The sequence below is a fragment of the Ornithorhynchus anatinus genome, chromosome 4, assembly GCF_004115215.2.
Source record: "Ornithorhynchus anatinus isolate Pmale09 chromosome 4, mOrnAna1.pri.v4, whole genome shotgun sequence".
Taxonomy (NCBI): Eukaryota; Metazoa; Chordata; class Mammalia; order Monotremata; family Ornithorhynchidae; genus Ornithorhynchus; species Ornithorhynchus anatinus.
Window position 1 is genome coordinate 528,524 of NC_041731.1, and position 21,677 is coordinate 550,200.

General features: G+C 49.9%; 1 protein-coding gene across 1 annotated transcript; it reads right to left on the bottom strand.

The window, feature by feature from the left end:
• Nucleotides 1–903: 903 nt before the first annotated feature.
• LOC114811219 (dapper homolog 3-like) lies at nt 904–10,949 on the bottom strand. Its single transcript, XM_039911879.1, has 5 exons — nt 10,849–10,949; nt 8,734–8,962; nt 8,350–8,613; nt 3,134–3,234; nt 904–1,124 (listed from the first exon to the last, which is right to left on the bottom strand). The coding sequence occupies exons 1-5, from the start codon at nt 10,947–10,949 to the stop codon at nt 1,079–1,081; spliced, it is 741 nt and encodes a 246-aa protein (XP_039767813.1). The 3' UTR covers nt 904–1,078.
• Between the last annotated feature and the right edge of the window lie 10,728 nt (nt 10,950–21,677).

Consider the following 21,677-nt stretch of genomic DNA (forward strand, 5'->3'; position numbering starts at 1 on the left):
ACCTGTGATGGGCTAAATGATGTGGGCAATGGGAACACCTGTGATGGGCTAAATAAATGTGGATACTGGGAACACCTGTGGTGGGCAAATGACTGTCCTATACAATGGATAGAGGTGTTTGAGTGCTTTTACAATCCAGTTTCAGATTTGGACCTAAATGTGAGAAAGGAGGGGAGGAGAAGCGGTATGGCCTACCGGGGAATCAGAATGACCTGGGTTCTAATCCTGACTCTGCCACTTGTCTGCTGCATAACCTTGGGCAAACAGTCAATCAGTGGTATTTTACTGAGCACTTTCTATGTGCGGAGCACTGTTCTAAGCACTGGAGAAAGTACAATACAACAGAATTAGAAGACACATTCCAAGCCCGTATAATCTAGAGGGGGAGACAGACAACATGAATAAGTAATTTATAACAAATAATTTAAAGATACAGGGAGAAGCAACCTGGTATCAGGGATAGAGCACGGGCCTGGGAGTCAGAAGGTCATGGGTTCTAATCCCAGCTCTGCAACTTATCTGCTGTGTGACTTCACTTCTCTGGGCCTCTGTTTCCTCATCTGTAGAATGGGAATTGAGGCTTTGAGCCCCACGTGGGACAAGGACTGTGTCCAACCAGATTTGCTTGTATCCACCCCAGTGCTTCGTACAGGGCCTGGCATGTAGTAAGCACTTAACAAATACCATTATTAATTATTACCCAAGAAGGAGGATCACAAAAAAATGCCTTGTAGGGCTTGGGGTTGAATTCAAATAATTGTGCTAGCAACAAGATCTAGTTCAAACCCACTGCCCAAAGAAGCCAGTCTTAAATTTTTTCCCAAAACCCCTCATCGGTTGCAGAACCTCTCCTGAGTCTTTGCTTGCCGTGTGGCCGTGGAAAGTTTACTGCTGTAAACTTCCTGTGGTGAGGCAGTACCTTTAATACTGATTTGTACATCTAGGGTTTCTTCACATGTGACCTAAGGGCTTCTAAATGCTGTCGTGTAGAACTTTATTCTGCCACACCCTGCGGCTCTCACTGACTTCCCAATGAGTTCCTTGTGCACAGGTGATCATTCGAGTGGGGCCAGAGGAGTCACTCTTCCAGCTTGGCGGTGCCAGAGGCTGACATTGATCCTATACTGCAAAAGAAGACATTGAGTCACAGTAAGTAAGGTGCTTTTCTCAGGGTTGTTAAATAGTTGCTCTGGGGCATGAAAATGCACATTTTTTTAAAAAATGGCATTTGTTAAGCACTTACTATGTGCCAGGCACTGTACGAGTTAATCAGATTGGACACAGTCCATGTCCCACATGAGGCTTACAGTCTTAACCCGCATTTTACAGATGAGGTAACTGAGGCACAGAGAAGTTGAGTAAATTGCCCAAGGTCAAAGGGTAGACAAGTGGCAGAGCCCGGATTAGAATCCAGATCCTTCTGGCTCCCAGGCCCGTGCTCTATCCACTAGGCAAACCGCTGCTTTCGTGAGCCTCTTTATTTCTAATAATGACTTAATAAGCACTTACTGTGTGCTAAGCACTTGGGGAGATAATCTATTCCCAGTCTGTCGAGTTGGTTGAACCTACTGCTGTAAACAGCATGATGTGAGATTAATTACCAGGCACTCATATGTTACAGTCTCTGGAAATGTAGTCTCATTAAAAATATAGTTAAAGCCCACTTATTAGAGAGTTTAGTTTACTTAGCTTTGAATTTATGCTGAGCCTTCTGGGCCACCTCTGGTGTGAGTGAACCCTGGGACCCAAAGATGTGGAGCCCCTTTCTCCCAATAAAACAATGGAATTCCATTGAACTCTTAAAACTAAATCAGAAGTCAGGGTAGGGTGGGGTGGGGGAAGAGACGGTAGGATGACCTGGTGCCACCCAGGAGAAAGCCAGGCCTAAGACCTGAACAGAGGGGAGGGCAGAGGGGTCATCTGGAGAAGGAAGCCTTCGAGACCCCTGAGTAGGGGGTAAAGGAGGGTGAGGTCGGGAGCGTGCTTGGTGGGCCAACCCTAATTGAGCGCACCTTCTTCTCAAGGGACTCGAGACAGGTCATGCACAACTTCCTTGATTCTCTCCACAGCTTGGTGTGGTAGGTCAGAGAACTTCAGAAACGGGCATGAACATTTTGGAGGTTGCTCCAGTGCCAGGGATGGCAGCTATGAGAGGCAGAGCTTTGCCCCCTCCCTATTATGTTGGTCCACGGGGGCAGGTGAGAAGCAGCATGGCGTAGTGAACGGAGCACGGGCCTGGGAGGCAGGTCATGGGTTCTAATTCCAGCTCTACCCCTTGTCTGCAGTGTGACCTTGGGCAAGTCACTTCACTTTTCTGTGCCTCAGTTACCTCATCTGTAAAATGGGGATTGAGACTGTGAGCCCCACGTGGGACAGGGACTGTGTCCCAACCGATTTGCTTGTCTGTATCCACCCCAGAGCTTAGTTCAATGCTTGGCACATAATCAGCACCTAACGAATATCATCTTTATTTAAGTGGACTTAAACCACTGCTATCCCTGTAGACCACTCTGGCCTTGGCCTGAGCCTTCAGCTGCTGCCGTCTAGGCTTTCCCCGGCTCTCCTACGACGCTGCCTCCCCATTAGGGTCTCTGCCGCTTGTCAGCTCTGTGACTGGGGGCCATGCGCTTCACTTCTCTGGGCCTCGGTTCCCTCGGCTGTAAAATGGGGGGTGAAGACCGTGAGCCTCACGTGGGACAACCTGATTACCCTGTATTCATTCATTCATGAGCTAGCATGCCTTTGGAGACGGCACCTGGGCCGAGTTGGTGGCAGGGTTCTGGAGACCAGAAAACGCCTCCCAAATGTCCCGGTCTCCGACTACTGTCAGACGTTAGCGGCGTAGGTTCTGGAGTGCTTACCCTAGAAGAGAAGCAGCGGGGCTCAGTGGAAAGAGCATGGGCTTGGGAGTCAGAGGTCATGGGTTCAAATCCCGGCTCAGCCGCTTGCCAGCTGTGTGACTTTGGGCAGGTCCCTTAACTTCTCTGGGCCTCAGTGACCTCATCTGTAAAATGGGGATGAAGCCTGTGAGGCCCACGTGGGGCGACCTGATCACCTTGTATCCTCCCCAGCGCTTAGAACAGTGCTTGGCACATAGTAAGCGGTTAACGAATGCCATTATTATTATCATTACCCTTCTCGAGTGGCCCTCAGTCCTCCGCCGTCCCAAGGCCCCAGGTCGGAGCTGCTCCGGCCCCGTCTGTCTTCCCATCTCTGGCCACCAGAGGGCAGAAGCTGAAGGACAGAGAGACAGAGTGGAAGCGCAGAGTTGCAGCCTGCCTGCCTGCCTGCTCTACCTGCTCTGCCTGCCTCCCTGCCTGCCTGCCTGCCTGCTCTGCTCTACCTGCTCTGCCTGCCTGCCTGCCTGCCTGCTCTGCTCTACCTGCTCTGCCTGCTCGGCTCTACCTGCTCTGCCTGCCTGCCTGCCTGCTCTGCTCTACCTGCTCTGCCTGCCTGCCTGCCTGCTCTGCTCTGCCTGCCTGCCTGCTCGGCTCTACCTGCTCTGCCTGCCTGCCTGCCTGCTCTGCTCTACCTGCTCTGCCTGCCTGCCTGCCTGCTCGGCTCTACCTGCTCTGCCTGCCTGCCTGCCTGCTCTGCTCTACCTGCTCTGCCTGCCTGCCTGCCTGCTCGGCTCTACCTGCTCTGCCTGCCTGCCTGCCTGCTCTGCTCTACCTGCTCTGCCTGCCTGCCTGCTCTACCTGCTCTGCCTGCCTGCCTGCCTGCCTGCCTGCTCTGCCTGCCTGCCTGCTCGGCTCTACCTGCTCTGCCTGCCTGCCTGCTCGGCTCTACCTGCTCTGCTAGCCTGCTCTGCTCTACCTGCTCTGCCTGCTCTGCCTGCCTGCCTTTGCCTGCCTGCCTGTGCCTACCCCACACGGGCAGGGGCGCAGTGGGCACGGCACTTTCAGTGATTTTTCTCCTCACAGAGAAGCTGTGTTCATTCCTTCATTCAATAGTATTTACTGAGCGCTTACTACGTGCAAAGCACTGGACTAAGCGCTTGGAATGGACAATCCGGCAGCGGATAGAGACAATCCCTACCCAGTGACTGGCTCACGGTCTAAATGTTCAATTCATTCATTCAAGAGCATTTATTGAGCGCTTACTATGTGCAGAGCACTGGACTAAGCGCTTGGAATGGACAATCCGGCAGCGGATAGAGACAATCCCTGCCCAATGACTGGCTCACAGTCTAAACGTTCATTCATTCATTCAGTAGCATTTACTGAGCGCTTACTATGTGCAGAGCACTGGACTAAGCGCTTGGTATGTACAATTGAGCAACAGAGAAAGACAATCCCTGCCCAACGACAGGCTAACAGTCTAAAAGTTAATAAAACGATACTGTACTAGAGGAGATGTCTAAATACTATATACCTTTATAATATCTCCAAGATCCGCCCTTTCCTCTCCACCCAAACGGCTACCTTACTGCTACAGGCTCTCGTAATATCCCAGCTAGACTACTGTGTCAGCCTTCTCTCTGACCTCCCTTCCTCCTCTCTCGCCCCGCTCCGGTCTATTCTTCACTCCGCTGCCCGGCTCATCTTCCCACAGAAACGATCTGGGCATGTCACTCCCCTTCTTAAACAACTCCAGTGATTGCCTATCGACCTCCGCTCCAAACAAAAACTCCTCACTCTAGGCTTCGAGGCTCTCCATCACCTTGCCCCTTCCTACCTCTCCTCCCTTCTCTCTTTCTACCGCCCACCCCGCACGCTCCACTCCTCTGCCGCCCACCTCCTCACCGTCCCTCGGTCTCGCCCATCCTGCCATCGACCCCTGGGCCACGTCCTCCCGTGGTCCTGGAATGCCCTCCCTCCTCACCTCCGACAATCTAATTCTCATCCCCTCTTCAAATCCCTACTAACTCAACTCCTCCAAGAGGCCTTCCCAGACTGAGCTCCCCCCTTTTTCCCTCTGCTCCCTCTACCCCTCCCTTCACCCCTCCGCAGCTAAACCCTCTTCTCCCCCCTTTCCCTCTCCTGTCCTACCCCCTCAGCAGTGTACTCATCCGCTCAACTGTATATATCTTCATCACCCTATTTATTTTAATAATAATGTTGGTATTTGTTAAGCGCTTACTATGTGCCAAGCACTGTTCTAAGCGCTGCGGTAGACACAGGGGAATCAGGTTGTCCCACATGGGGCTCACAGTCTTCATCCCCATTTTACAGATGAGGGAACTGAGGCCCAGAGAAGTTAAGTGACTTGCCCAAAGTCACACAGCTGACCAGTGGCCGAGCTGGGATTCGAACCCATGACCTCTGACTCCAAAGCCCGTGCTCTTTCCACTGAGCCATGCTGCTTCCCTAATGAGATGTCCATCACCCTGATTCTATTTAGTTGCCATTGTTTTTACGAGATGTTCTTCCCCTTGACTCTATTTATTGCCATTGTTCTTGTCTGTCCATCTCCCCCGATTAGACTGTAAGCCCGTCAAAGGGCAGGGACTGTCTTTAGCTGTTGCCGATTTGTACATTCCAAGCGCTTAGTACAGTGCTCTGCACACAGTAAGCGCTCAATAAATACTATTGAATGAATGAATGAATGAATGAAGAGGCCCCCAATCCCTCCCTGGGGTGAAGCACAGGCCTCTACCCCAAGGAGAGCTACCTATGGATTAAGGGGAGCTAGGTTTTGGAGGCCCTGTCCAGGGCCGTCCCACCCCCGGCACCGACGCTTCATGGTTGGGGGGGCGAGGGCGGCGACGAATGCCCACGGGCATTGGCCCGTCTTCCGGGTCCAATGGAGAATTCGGGCAACCCTGTCCCCTCGGGAAAGCAGAGGGCCACCTTTGCGCTCCGACGCAACTGGACTCCTCACAACTGCAGCGTGGCTCAGTGGAAAGAGCCCGGGCTTGGCAGTCCGAGGTCATGGGTTCGAATCCTGACTCTGCCGCTTGTCAGCTCTGTGACTGGGAGCCAGTCGCTTCACTTCTCTGGGCCTTGGTTCCCTCAGCTGTAAAATGGGGATGAAGACTGTGAGCCTCACGTGGGACAACCTGATTACCCTGTATTCATTCATTCAGTAGTATTTATTGAGTGCCTACTATGTGCACAGCACTGTACTAAGCGCTTGGAATGTACAATTCAGCATCAGATAGACACAATCCCTGCCCATGGACAGGCTTACGCTCTAATAGGGGAGACAGACAAAAACAAGACAACTTAATGACGATAAATAATAATAATAATAATAATGTTGGTATTTGTTAAGCGCTTACTATGTGCCGAGCACTGTTCTAAGCGCTGGGGCAGACATAGGGGAATCAGGTTGTCCCACGTGGGGCTCACAGTCTTAATCCCCATTTTACAGATGAGGGAACTGAGGCACAGAGAAGTTAAGTGACTTGCCCACAGTCACACAGCCGACAAGTGGCAGAGCTGGGATTCGAACTCATGAGCCCTGACTCCAAAGCCCGTGCACTTTCCACTGAGCCACGCAAGGGGATGAGCACTTCATGAACAAAATAAATAGGGTTGTAAAAACATATTCATTCAATAGTATTTACTGAGCACCTACTATGTGCAGAGCACTGGACTAAGTGGTTGGAATGGACAATTCGGCAAGAGAGAGAGACCATCCTTGCCCATTGATGGGCTCACAGTCTAATTGGGGGAGACAGACGGACAGAAAAAATAACTTCGTCACGATAAATAGAACGGAGGGGATGGAGACCTCATTCACAAAATAAATAGGGTCATAAAAACATATTCATTCAATAGTATTTACTGAGCGCTCGCTATGTGCAGAGCACTGGACTAAGCGCTTGGAACGGACCATTCGGCAACAGAGAGAGACCGGCCCTGCCCATTGACGGGCTCCCAGTCGAATCGGGGGAGACAGACAAAAACAAGACAACATCATCACGATAAATAGAATGAAGGGGATGGACACTTCATGAACAAAATAAATAGGGTCATAAAAACATATTCATTCAATAGCATTTAATGAGCAATTACTATGTGCAGAGCACTGGACTAAGCGCTTGGAACGGACAATTGGGCAACAGAGAGAGACCAGCCCTGCCCATCGACGGGCTCACAGTCTAATCGGGGGGGGGGGGGGGGGGGGCAGACGGACAAAAACTAAGACAACTTAATGATGATAAATAGAATCAAGGGGATGGACACCTCCTGAACAAAATAAATAGGGTCATAAAAGTATATTCATTCAATAGCATTTATTGAGCGCTTACTATGTGCACAGCACTGGACTAAGCGCTTGGAACGGACCATTCGGCAACAGAGAGAGAGAGAGAGACCATCCCTCCCCATGGCCGGGTTGACAGTCTAACAGGGGAGACGGACAAAAACAGGACAACTTAATGACGATAAATAGAATCAAGGGGATGGACACTTCATGAACAGAATTAATAGGGTCATAAAAACGTATTCATTCAGTAGCATTTATTGAGCGCTTACTGTGTGCAGAGCACTGGACTAGGCGCTTGGAATGGACAATTCGGGCCAGACAGAGCCCAGCCCTGTCCACGGACGGGCTCGCAGTCGAATCGGGGGAGACGGACGTCCAGACACAAGACAACTTCATGCCGATAAGCAGAGTGAATAATAATAATGTTGGTATTTGTTAAGCGCTTACTATGTGCCGAGCACTGTTCTAAGCCCCGGGGTAGACACGGGGATCAGGATGTCCCACGTGGGGCTCACAGTCTTAATCCCCATTTTACAGATGAGGTCACTGAGGCACGGAGAAGTGAAGGGACTTGCCCAGTCACACAGCCGACAAGTGGCAGGGCTGGGATTCGAACTCGTGACCTCTGACTCCAAAGCCCGGGCTCTTTCCACTGAGCCACGCTGCTTCTCAAGTGAAGAGTGAAGGGGCCGGACAGCTCATTCACGAAATAAATGGGGTCACGAAAATAGAGCGGGGCGAGCAGAGCGCTGAGGGGAGCAGCAGAGGGGCGGGGGGGAGGTCAGGGTGGGAGGGCCTCTCGGAGGAGGTGAGCCGTCGGTGAGCGGCCGAGCCTTCGGCGGGCTCCGGGTCGGGGAGAAAACCCGGAGAGGCGGTGGTCGGGCGGAGCGGGGCGGAGCGGGGCCTCGCCATCGCCATCGCCGTCGCCGTCGCCATCGCCGTCGCCATCGCCGTCGCCATGGCCCTCGGCGGCTCCACACCGCGCATGCGCAGAGGCCGACCAGCCTCGTCGGTCGCAGGTCGGAAGCTTCCCCCCCCCCTCCCTCCTCCCCTCCGTCCCTCCCTCCTCCCCTCCGTCCTCCTCCTCTCTTTTTTCCCTCCCGCTCCACAACGGCTTCCCGGCTCCCCGCGGCGCTCCCTCCCTCCCCCTCCTCCCCTCCCTCCCCCCCCCTCCCGGCGCGGAGCCTAGTAAACCTGTTCGTCGAGCCGCCCGCCTGAAGCCGCGGGGCCGTGCGGCGCTCGTCGCCATCGGGGAAGCCGTTCGCTCGCTCGCTCGCCCGCCCGCCCCCCCTCAGCCTCCCCCGCGCCCCTCCTCAGGCCCAAAGATGTACTCGGGCACGGGACCCGGTAAGTAGGGGGCGGCGGGAGGCGGCTCTCGGGCGTCGTGCCCCTTTCGCACGTTTGTCCGGCCGTTGGCGAGCGGCGGCCGTTGGGGGGGGGCGAAGCGCGAGGCGGACGCTGGGCCGGCGCGAGGCGCGGCCGGGCGCGCGAGGCCAGGCCAGGCCAGGAGCGGCGCGCGCGGGCGGGCGGGCGCGCGGCGGCGGCGGCGGCGCGAGACCCTCCCCGCCCTTGCCTCGCGCTGCGCCCGGCCCCGGCCCCGGCCCCGGCCCCGGCCCCGGCCGCTCCCGCGCTGGGCGGGCTCCCGCGGCTCCTCCGGGGGCGGCGGCGGCGGCGGCGGCGGCGGCGGCGGCCGTTGCTCGTGTCTCCCGCCGCCCCCGGCTGGCCGGCCCGCAGGCCGGAGCCCCGCTGGAGTTGGGCGCGCTGTCCGCCGGAGAGGCCGGAGTGCGCGTCCCCGCCATCCCCGGCGCTGCAGCCCCAGTCGGGACAGGACGGGGGGATGGGGACAGCGGGGGCATCTCCCCCACTCCCCTCTTTCTTCTCCCCTCCTCAAGTTCTGCCCCGTTCCGGGCCGGGGACGGCGGGGAGGACGACGACGACAGCGGGGACATTTCCCCCGCTCCCCTCTTTCTTTCCCTGCTCCCCTCTTTCTCTTCTCCCCGCTCCCCTCTTTCTTCTCGCCCTGCTCCCCTCTTTCTTCTTCCCCCCCGACTCCCCTCTTTCTTCTCCCCCCCCGACTCCCCTCTTTCTCGCCCTGCTCCCCTCTTTCTTCGCCCCTCCACTCCCCTCTTCTCCTCTCCACTCCCCTCTTTCTTCTCCTCCCCTGCTCCCCTCTTTCTTCTCCCCCCCGCTCCCCTCTTTCTTCTTCCCCCCGCTCCCCTCTTTCTTCTTCCCCCCGCTTCCCTCTTCTCTCCCCGCTTCCCTCTTCTCTCCCCACTCCCCTCTTTCTTCTCCCCGCCCCACTCCCCTCTTTCCCCTCCCCTCCTCAAGTTCGGCCCCGGTCCAGGCCGGGTTCCTTGGTGATGGAGAGTAGGGTCGGTCCGGTCCGGCCCGGCCCGGCCCCGCTCCGCTGACCAAACTTGCCGTCCGCCGTCCGGCGGAGGTGTGCCCCCCCCCCCCCCCCCCCGCCTCCCCGTCCCCGGCCTTGGCGGGCCTGGAGGCTGCTGCCCCTTTTCTCCCCACCTCGAAGCCCTCGAGGGCCTTTTTGCCTTTCTCCTGGCCAAGCAGGCCCCGGCCCCTTCTCCCGGGAAAAGGGGGACGAGGATTCTGAACGACGGCCAGTCCCTTGCCGGGTGCGGGTTCGAAACCCCGGCCGAGAGGGACGGGAAAAGCCATCCCATATCGGGGGCCCCCCAAGCCCCCTCGCTTTTCTTCGGAGGGCGGGTTTCCTCCACGGTCTGGCCGTTAAAATGTACTCGGCGGATGTTTCGGAGCTCGGAGACTTTGGGGAGCGCTTCCCTCCTAGCCCAGCTCCTTTGTAGAAAGGCTGGCTAGAGCTGGAAGCAGCGAGGCATAGCTTTAAATAGTGCTGTGCGTTCGTCTTCGCCCCGAGGGGTGATTGGACTAGGGAAACGGTCGACTTTTTAAAAAAGGTGTTTCTCACCGTGAAGCCTTTTCAGCCGTAACCGTAACCCCATTCTCCTCCCCATTAGCCCGCACTCGGCTGCCAAACCAATCTCCCGAGCAGCTCCCTTGGAGTCAGTAGCTCATGGGCATCGGCCCTGATAGAGACTTCTACCTCTCCACCGCCTGCCCTTCTCACTACAGCCCTTCACGGACGCTCCTGCAGTTAGGCAAACTCACCGAAACCTGTCCTTAGGAAGCCCTCGCCTCCCCCTTCCCCTCTCAAATCACACCCCTCTCTCAACCCTCAGGACCGGTAGGGATTCATCTTCCGTGAGCTTTCCCTCAGTAATGAAGGCCTGTGGGGCACCCCATTCATTCAGTCATTGTATTTATTGAGGCTTCCCGTGTGCAGAGTCCGTATTGAGCACTTGGCAGAGTACCACCCAACAATAAACAGACACATTCCCTGCCCTCAAGGAGCTTACAGTCTGGGGCAGGAGAGACAGACCTCAGTACAGATATGACAGGTGTGTACATAGTTGCTTTAGGGCTGGGAGGGGGGGAAGAACAAGGGGAGCAAGTCAGGGCGGCACAGAAGGGAGTGGGAGACGAGGAACGCGGTGTTTATTCTGGGAAGACCTCTTGGACGCCTCCTCCTAACCCTGCATTTCCCTCTTGGGGAGATTCGCTTGCCTTTCTGTCACCAGCTGCTGTGGCTAGTTACTGAGACTCCCGGGGGTTGGCAAAGCCAAGGGTTTATGGAACAGATGGGGTAGGAAGTAACCTCACCAGTTCTTATTGCTTATCCCAGTGGACTTGTTCACATCAAAATGCCACTTCCTAGACCCCACACTTTCTCCATAACCCAGGGCATTCAGTCTCACTCGCATTTTCCATGGAAATTGCTTTCTTTGCCCCCTTTGTGACTTGTGCACTACTTTATGCTAGAAGATCTTGATTATGGGCAAAGAAACGGAGGAGGAAAATGTGGAGCACTGGGACTGGACCAGAGCAGAAACAGCGTGAAGCTCTAGGTGACGGCAGTGCCAGTGGCCAGGGAGAGCAGGGAAGATTGGAAGAGGCGGGTGGATTGCCACAAAAACTGTGGTTGCTGAGAGTGTTGTACCATGGCCACCAAAATAGAGTGTGGTATGGTAATTGTAGCTCCCCAAAATGCTGGTAAAACCATGCTTTCTGAAGAAAGCCTAAATGTTGATCGATAGCTCCATGACTTTTCTCGTTAGACCGAGAGCAGCTCCTACTACGTAAGTTAGTATTATTTTGCTAACAAAGAACATTCAGTTCTTTAGAATGCCTTTTTTCAGTACTTGCTTGGGACAGTGCGTTGTTGAGAAGTTAGTGGACTCTCTTCCCATAATGTGCGTCTCTCATTGTGACGCCGTCTTGGGAGGAATGGTGTGGGGCATGTGTGTGGCATCGACCGGGGCCTGAATATTGTAACCCCAGTCTTTGGAACGCAGGTTTCTTTGGTAACGCAACCCTGATTTATAGAAGGACTAGCTGACTGTCATTCAAGGATCTCAAAAAATTAGGACACTGTCTCTGTAAGTACGCAAAAGGGCAGAGAACCGTTTCCTGTGGAATTTGTAAACTGGTGTTCTGGGCAAGTTGTCCTGTGAACTGATGACATTTAGCAGGGGGTAAAAACCCAGAAAAGTTTTGTCATGGTCTCAGAGGCAAAGGCCAGTTAAAAAAACCCAGACTGATCACTGAGTCATCATTCAAATAGTCCTTTTTGAAGTGTGTGTTTTTAGTTTTTGAGAAGCAGCATGGCCTAGTGTATAAAGCACGGGGCTGGAGTCAGAATGTCATGGGTTCTAATCCCGGCTCTGCCACTTGTCTCCTGTGTGACCTTGAACAAGTCACTTTACTTCTCTGTGCCTCTGTTCCCTCGTCTGTAAAATGGGGATTAAATTGGCTTGTTTCTACATCAGAGCTTAGAACAGTGCCTGACGCATAGTAAGCGTTTATACCAAAGTTATTATTATTTATTATTAGTAGTATTAAGCAAAATCTTTGGGGCTAAAACCCCGTTAAGGATATCTAACACATTGCCTTTCACTTATTTCTCGCTACAAGTTATCCTTTGTAACATGCAGTGGTGTGATCTGCAAGTTAGTATCTAAAATTAAGTATCTTAAACAAACAAGATTGTATTCTTGGTAGAGAGAGATAGAAAAGCAGGAATTGAGGAAAATCACAGGCTGGTGTTTCTAAAGAGGACTTAAAACAGCACTTTGAATTCCCTTCCCTTCAGCTTTCTGTTAAGGTATCAGTTGGGCTTTAATGTTCTAGATTTCCCATGGTGTTCTCTAATAGTCCTTTTGTTGTACTAACTCTTGAGAAGGCACTTTGAGTTTTTCATCTCTGAGCGAATACTTCCCAAGACTGGTATTTCTTGGCTTAGTTATAACAGTTGTAACTTTTGGGGGAAAATTTTTAAGGAGTTCAGATGGCTTTTAGCACATGCCTGCAGAGGCTTGTGGCAGAGTGCATCATTTAAGGTGACTTGTGGCTGGTCTTTCATGTACCGCCCTTTAAAAAAAAAAAAAAGTATATGGCATTTGGGGTGGGGGGCCGGGGTGGGGGCCAATTTCATGATGGGGAGCTGAGAGGAAAACTGCTCAGAACAAAGGAGATTAGAAAGCGAGTGGGACAGGGGAAAGGGCTTGGTTTTGTGTCAGTAATTGGCTAGATAAAGCATCGGTGGTGAGAAATACAGATCCTGGGGGTAGGCCAGTAATTATTGCTGGGTTTCTGTCTCTTGGTTGTGTGCATTGTGGAGTGGCTGGGACCCAGTGAATGCTTCTAGGAAAAAAAATTATTCTGAAACTTTTAGAAAACAAAAGTTTTCCTGGCTTTTTCTTTCCTGATCACTAGTCCAGTACCAGTAACTCCCAAAGCTTATTGCTACTGACCAAGGTGCATTAATGGTCACTGTATTTTGCTGCATTTCAATTAGATACTACTTAGTTTTGTCTCTGCGGGATAATGTGCCTCTTCATGCAAGCGTCATAATACACTTGTACTTACCATCTTCTCTTTGCTTCTTGTGTTAGATTTCTCTTGGTGGAAGCAGCTTAGTGTCGTGCCTAGAGCACGGGCTTGGGAGTCAGAAGGGCATGGGTTCTAACCCCGGCTCTGCCACATTTGCTGTTGTGTGACCTTGGGCAAGACACTTCACTTCCTTGGGCCTCAGTTCCCTTATCTGTAAAATTCATTCATTCAGTGGTATTTATTGAGCGCTTACTGTGAGCATAACACTGCACTATGGGGAGTGGAACTGTGAGCCCCATGTGGGACAGGGACTGTGTACAACCTGATTTGCTTATATCCCTCCCAGCGCTTATACAATGCCTGGCACATTGTAAGTGCTTAACAAATGCCTTTGTTAGTATTATTTTTTCTGTATTTATCCCATGCTGAAGCAGTTCTCACCAAAGTCACTAGAATGAACTATCCAAACCTCTTAATTCTCCTCCCTTGTTTCTCCTCTTAGTATTGTTAGGAAGATTGCTCATTCTAATCTGAATTTGCTACTAGCTTATTGTATGATATCACCTCCTCATCCCCACAACACTTGCATATATGTCCTGACACTTCCCTTACCTGGAATTTACCTTCGTATCTGTCTCCCCCTGTCGAATTTAAGCTCCTTGAGGGCAGGATTGTGTGGTCAATAAATACCGTTGATTGATTGGTGAGTAGTCACACAATTGCTCCTATACTTTCCTTTCCTTACCAACCCGTTAATGGTATGTTTATTGAGCACTTACTGTGTGCAGAACACAGTAGAAGAGAAGAGGTATAGATGGTTGTATCCACAGGGATCTTGCAGATTAGCAGAGGAGGCAGACATTAAAATAAATTACAGATGGATGTGTATGGAAGTGCTGTGAGCTGGCGAAGGGGTGGATATCAAAGTGCTTAAGGGGAACAGACCCAGTTGCATAGGCGATGCGCTCTTAAGGGGGAGGGTGCTCCAAGCTTGAGGGAGGACATGGGCAAGGGGGTTTGCGGCAAGAAAAGATGAGATCAAGGTACAGTGATAAAGTTAGTGTTAAGGGAGTGAAATGTGCAGATTGAGTTGTAGAGTCATATAAGAAATAGTTTTGTTACTGCTCTCTTCTGAGTACTACAGTTCCCTTATTCCAGTGTCATCACCTACTGACCACAGAGGCACTTGTCATGCCACCAAGACTGTTGGACTGCCAAATATATCTTTCGCAGCAGCGTGGCCTAGTGGATAGAGCACGGGCCTGGGCCTGGGAGCCAGAAGGACCTGGATTCTATTCCTGGCTCTACTACTTGCCTGCTAGGTGACTCGCCCCAGATCACAAATCTTCTCTGTGCCTCAGTTATCTCCTCTGTAAAATGGGGATTAAGACTGTGAGCCCCATGTAGGACACAGACTGTGTCCAACCTTATTAGCTCATATGGTGCCTGACACATAGTAAATGCTTAAGAAATACTATAAAAAAATGCCATTTTGATTTTTGACACTTTTTCTGCCTAAAGTTCAGACTTTCCTATAGAGCTAATCAACTGAGCTTTTCTTATGTTATCTTTTATGTCAACCTATGCTATCTTTCAATCTGGCACGCAGCCTTTAAAAGAAAAAAAAACATGTGGATCGCATATGTTTCACTTGCTGGTAAAATTTTCACTCTATCTTTGCTTGGCCTGTTACTTGTTCCCCGTTCTCCTGTATGAAGACTGCAAGGGATGGAAAAACCAATTCTCCCCAGGTACCCTCCCGACTACCACCTCAGCTTCAGTGAATGAACAAGTGTAGGCACCGACTCATGAGTTCGAATCCCAGCTCTGCCACTTGTCAGCTGTGTGACTGTGGGCAAGTCACTTAACTTCTCTGTGCCTCAGTTCCCTCATCTGCAAAATGGGGATTAAGACTGTGAGCCCCACGTGGGACAACCTGATTCCCCTATGTCTACCCCAGTGCTTAGAACAGTGCTCGGCACATAGTAAGCGCTTAACAAATACCAACATTATTATTATTACCGACTCCATGTCCTTGGCACAGCTGACCTGGACTCAGTCCCAGTGTAAGAAAAAGCCCCATGCAGGACTTTGTGGGGCGAGGAGGAGAGGGTGTTTGGAGGGTGCTGTTTGGGAGGGAGAGAGGGGCTGCTCTGCAGCTGGTCCAACCCCCAGCCCCTGCTTTCTGCTGGTTCTTTGGTTGCCAGAAGCCTGCCTCTCCTATTTAACTCAGCCTGAAGGCCCTGGGCTGCACAGTGTCCGGCGTTATCATCTTCAGTGGCCAGGGTGGCCTCTGCCCTTCTCCTCCTTTACCCCAGACCCTTTCTGCCCTTGGTTTGTGGGTGCCATTAAGCAGCTGGCTCCGCCTTACCCCTGTAGGTGGGATAGTCAAGATGGTGGCAATTTAGAACTCATTCCCCTTTGGTTGTGATCTTCCTCAGTCCTCGAGCCACATTTCTTCCCTTGACTACTTTAAAAGTGATGAATTCGCAGAAAACCCTTTTCATCTGGGTTTTTTTTTTTTCTGTGTTAGTTGACTAGATGACTACATTTCTATAGCAGGGATTTTTGGAACAATTTATCTTTCAGCACTGTGTAAAACCATACCATTATGAATGTATTAATTATTTCGTGATCCCTGTTCTGATGAAATTTAAAGGTCAGCTGAGGTGATAGATGAGAATTTAGAGCTTCTCACCTTACGGTAACTCACAGGAGTTCATTTGTGGTTACACATCATGTAGCTATGAATTGAAACAGGGTTGCACTGTCATGTCTATACTCGACTTAAAACCAGGCCTAAGGGGCTGTCATAGGTTCTAGTCTGTCCATCTTCCTCCAAGCAGTCTTCAGTAAGATCCCGAATGACGGAGTTTTCATCACTACTCTTGGTAGCCTATTCTAAAACTTAATATCCCCTAGTGTCCAGAAACTATCATCAGCTCTATTTAACTGAAATTTTTTCCAATGATCTGGAAAACCACACAGAGAGCTGGAAGAAGGATTCAACCGCACCCGTGTGTGTGTGCGCACACATGTATATGCATGCGCACAAGCGGGCTCATGTACATGAACACAGTTCCTAATTTTGAGTCCTGCGTGAATTTAACTAGACTTTTCTTCCCTCCCCTTCTTCTCTTATCTCCCCACTGCTTGAGTCCACCCCAGGGTTAAAAGCAACTTTTTAAGTTCACCGGGGAATGACAGTAACTTCCTGGCCCTCTTCTCCTCTTCCTTCCGTTACTTACTGTGGCCCAAACCTGGAAATGTGACAGTGGAATGGTAACCCTTTAAGAAATAGCTAAGCAAATATATTTGTCCTAGGTCTAATTGGAAACCCAGAAGTGAGGGGATTGGGAGGTATTAAGAGAAGTCATCAAATGACTTCAGCAAGTGAGCAGAAGAAGAAACACTGGACAGTGGTAATTTTTTGATTGGTGAACTAAGCTACGTTGCTCCTTGCTTGTATGGATTTTCTGGAGGAACTAGCTGTAAATGTGTTTGAGGGTTCAGAACTTTGTCCTTTAGCAATCCATGGTGTGTACTGAGTGCTTCTTTCTTGAGTCCTCTAGACTGTAAGCTCGTTGTGGGCGGGGAATGTGTAACGTTATTGTGTTGTACTTTCAAGTGTTTAATACTGTGCCCTGCACACAGCACTCAGACACGATTGATTGATCGCTTACTATGTGCAGAGCACTGCCCCAAGTGCTATATAGATTGATGCTTCTTAAAAATGGTTGGCTGAATGAATAATACTTAAATGCTCTCAAGTGGAGGGTACGGTGTTTTATTCTAGAATTGTAATTGTGAGTCTGTATATATATCCTGAGCACCTGTAAGATTTCAGTCTTATTCCAAGTTTGAGGTTGTAGACTGTAAGCTTCCTGTGGGAAGGGATCACATCTACCAACTCTGTTGTATGGTATTTTCCCAAGTCATTAGTCAAGTGCTCTGCACACAGCAAGTGCTCAATAAATACCACTGATCGATTGATTAATTGAGTCAGTCCTCAGTTGGCTAGGAACACAAATGAACTGGTTGTGGTGACAAAATGCTTCCCAGTATATTCTCAGTTTAGACACTCATTGAAGCTGATGAAGGGAGTCCAAACCACCGCTGGCCTGACCCATGTCTGAACCCATCCCACAAGTAAATCAATAAAAGCTTTTTCTTGTCTGCAAACTCAAGATCTTGGCAGGAGAAACAGTGGCTTAGTAGAAAGTGCTCGGGCCTGGGAGTCAGAGGACCTGGGTTCCAATCCCCGCTCTGTCAGTCACTTGCTGTGTGACCTTGGGCAAGTCACTTAATTTCATTGTGCCTCAGTTTTTCTGTTCTCCCTCCTACTTAGTCTGGAGTCCTGTGAGGGAAAGGGACTGTGTCCAACCTAATTCATTTAAATCTCTCCCAGCACTTAAAACAATGTTTGACACCTACTAAGCACTTAACAAATACCATAAAAAAGTCAGAGCTAGAGAGGCACAGGCAATCTTTTGCAAGGTGCTCATTTCTGGTATTTGGAGTAGCCCCGAGTCCAGATGATACAGTCTCTAATCTTTGGTTAGACAAAGTTGTGACATAGTTTTTTTTTCAAATACAAACAGTAGAGTAAAAATGTCATAATATGTTTTTCTTCTTGCCACTTGGGCTTAATTGGGTTATTTTTCATCAAGGAAGAAAGGTATTGAAGTAATGCAGGGGCAAGAGTGAGAAGATTGTTTGGGAATAGGTGCCATCTCCAGGCAGGGTGCCTGCCATGCTCCATTCAGTGTGCTTCCCCGTGCTCAGAATACATCCCTCAACAGTGCAGGACAGTGAAGACATTCGAAGTGAGAGCCTGCTGTTACTACTGCTGCTGCCGCTGCCACCCTCAGAGTTCCTGTTCTGCTCCTCTGACCTTGGCCTTGTTCCCACATAGACCCCTGGGCTGTTAGCTCCATTTTTTAGGTTATGGTAGAGGTCGGGGAGGGCAGAAATGCGAGGGAACGCTCGGCCCATCCAGTAGACAAATCATGCCAAACAATGTGATTATTTAACAGTTAAATGATTGGAGTCACTGCACTTGTCATAGGAGAGGGGACTGTAGTGGGTGTGGTGGGGATGGTGGTTCGGGGGGGAGTGCGAAGGGAGGGCGAAATGGGGTGTGAAGGGAAAGTTTACCAATCAGACAATAGTAAAAAAATGGGCTCACCCTGAAGTCTTGGTTAATCTACACCCATGTTCCTCTTTTTCATTTTTCAGACACATTTTTCAGACACATTCCCTGCCCACCATGAGCTCACAGTCTAGAGGACTGTCTGTGGGAATGGATTTCCACCAGGGCCCCATTGTACTGTCCTGTTTGGCCCGGGTTCCGAAAGATTGGCTGTGGCACCACCGGTCCGCTGCGACCCCACTAAGCATTCAGATCCGACAACGAAGAAAAGTGCCCCATTGCCAGCAGGGAGCAGGGGTGGGCACTCCCCCGTGCCCTCCCCCAGGGCCCACTCCATACCGCCTCACCCCCATCAGCCAGTAGTGTGTCCGTGGGTTTCCCAGTCTATGCCTAAATTCCTCTTGCCTCCAACTAAGGTACTCATGTTCTGGCCAGCTGGCTTCTTCCTGTTCCACCAAAGTCCAGCAGCCTGACCTTTCCCTGTCCATGCGTCCATCTCTCACTCGCTCTCTGAAAAGGCCAGGAGTGGCCACTGAAATCCATAGATAATCAGCCAGCCATGAGCTACTGTTTATTGGTGACTGTACTCAGGAGTAATGCATCTGCCTATGAACTGCTGGCAGTTGGCCCCACCCTGGTGACTGAGATAAGCCTGCAGGCGGGCAGGCAGGCGGAGGGCCTGTCCCAGGGTACACCAGAGAATAGTGCATTTCATCGCATCAGGCCTGAAGGCTGGCCCTCTGCATTCTGGTGCTTAGGAAGCCCCTTTTCCAGTGATGCTTGATTATAGAAAAGTGGGAAATCGCTACAGGAAAGGTGGCCAGTTTGTCTTCTGGAAGCCTCACAAACTCTTTGGTGCCAGAGGGGGAGATCAGATTCTAGATCAGTAATAATAATAATAATGTTGGTATTTGTTAAGCACTTACTATGTGCAGAGCACTGTTCTAAGCGCTGGGGGAGACACGGGGGAATCAGGTTGTCCCACATGGGGCTCACAATCTTAATCCCCATTTTACAGATGAGGTAACTGAAGCCCAGAGAAGTTAAGTGACTTGCCCACAGTCACACAGCTGACAAGTGGCAGAGCTGGGATTCGAACTCATGACCTCCGACATGGCCATCAGTGTAATGGCCCCCGGGACAGTATTTTTGTCCAATCTCCTACCTGACTGCTAGACTTTCAGTTTTATGATCTTGTTGGTCATCAGTCAACACTGAGAATCCCAGGGCATCATGGCCTGGAGCTCCCCCTTTTCTGGTGCTGTGGAGTCTGCAGTGGGCAATCTGAAAGCTTGAAAAATATTAGGCACTGTGCCGAGTTCTTTTGGATTCGAGTTCTTTTAAGATGTGGTCTCTGCTCCTTTTCAGTTTACAGTTGAGTGGACTTTGTCCAGAAGCAAAAATGCAGATGATGAGGCATAGCAGCGAGCAGTTGAGACAGCTGCCCAAGGTGGGTCAGTGTGGCCTGCGGCAGTCAGAAATGTAGTCACTGCCTGGGAGAAAAGGCTTTGGGAAGGCTGTGGCACCAGGAGGAAAGAAAACAGCCCTAGGCACTGTGGACAACAGATGCAACCATGCAGCAAGGGGGCCATCTTTAACCCTACACATGGTGTGGAGGGGACTATCAGTTGCTCATTCCTCTTATCAGCCACACCCACACACACTGATAGACTCTTTCCTTCTGCTTCATCTTTGAACCCCAAGGACAGATATGTAGATGTGTGTAAATATACATGTGTGTGTTGTGTGTGTGCATGCGCGCTTGTGTGTGTATGCATATGGACTCACATATAGTTGGTCAGTGTACCTAAATCTCTTTTGGTTAAGAGGGGAGGGAATTATAAAGAAGAGTCCCTTTTACTAAGAGTTTTAATCAGTTTTTAATTGCCCTGAGAGTGAATTGGAGAGGCAAATTCAACTAGTGAAGTAATAGATTACTTTGAATTTGTACTTAATTAATTGAATTGCTAATTTTAGAGCATGAAAATTCCATCTATAAACAATATTGGAAACACACACACACACACACACACACACACACAAAATCTCCAGTTATAGTTTTCCGTCTTGGGCAGTTGTCTCAACTGCCCGCTGCTATGTCCCATCATCAGCATTTTCGCTTCTGGGCAAAGTCCACTCAACTGTAAACTGAGAAGGAGCAGAGACCACATCTTAATTCAAGTAAAGCACAAATTCAAAGTAATCTATTTGTATTTTATCTATATGTAAAATATAATACATTCTCTGTGTATATAGAGAGGTTTGTGTGTTGCCAAATGTTTGAATGTATAAACCCATATATACATGAAATGAAATCTAAATGAGATTGTCATTTAGAGGTGTTTCTAGAGAAATTATAGCATAGTAAATGACATTTCTTCTATGTGATATGATCTGGATCTTTAATTGGGAATATTGTTAAAGCAGTATTTAATGACTGTTCAATGTAAACAGAACCCAGGAAGGTTAAACTATATCTCTCACTTAGCACTGCCAACTGTATTTCTCAAATAAAAGATTAAAAAAGCTATGAGTAGTATCCTGCTAAACATTGTGTGAGCCAGAACAGGAAACAGTTGCTATGAAATTGAAAGTTCTGCCCTTATTTGTAATAAAGTTTCTTTTAATACATTTGATGTGAGTGAGAGCTGTTACATTATTTCCCCTCCAATTCCCTTCTAAATCCTGTTGAAAAGTGTTTTTCTAAAAGCATCTTGCCCAGATCTACCTGATTAAAAGATTGTTCAAATTTTCTAAATTAAATTAAAAATTAAGATGACATTTCTATGCGATATGTATATATATTTAGCAGTCATAGTGTTTATTAAGCACATAACTATGTGAGAACACACAGCATACACATACACAATACTGAAAGAGAAAATGCAGGAGGGAATTAAACATATTCTCTGTCCCTTGATAGGGGTGGAGAGACTCATACTCAAGGGGTTATTTGAGAGGTATAGATTATTTAAGAAAGCATTCATCAAAATATCTGGTTCATCTATGGGTGATGTTTTCCCTACTTGCTCGCCGTTCTACACCAACAATGCACTTGGCTATGGACCCTTTAAGCACTTGATTTTTGGCTCACCCTCAGTTCACAGCACTTATATTCATATCCTGTTATCCAGCTATTTCTTCTTTCGGTATTTTTATTTCAATGTGTGTCTTTTAGAGAAGCAGCGTGGCTCAGTGGAAAAGAGCACGGGCTTTGGAGTCAGAGGTCATGGGTTTGAACCCCGGCTCTGCCACTCGTCAGCTGTGTGACTTTGGGCAAGTCACTTCACTTCTCGGTGCCTCAGTTACCTCATCTGTAAAATGGGGATGAAGACTGTGAGCCCCACGTGGGACAACCTGATTCCCCTGTGTCTACCCCAGCGCTTAGAACAGTGCTCGGCACATAGTAAGCACTTAACAAATACCAACATTATTAGATTATAACCTT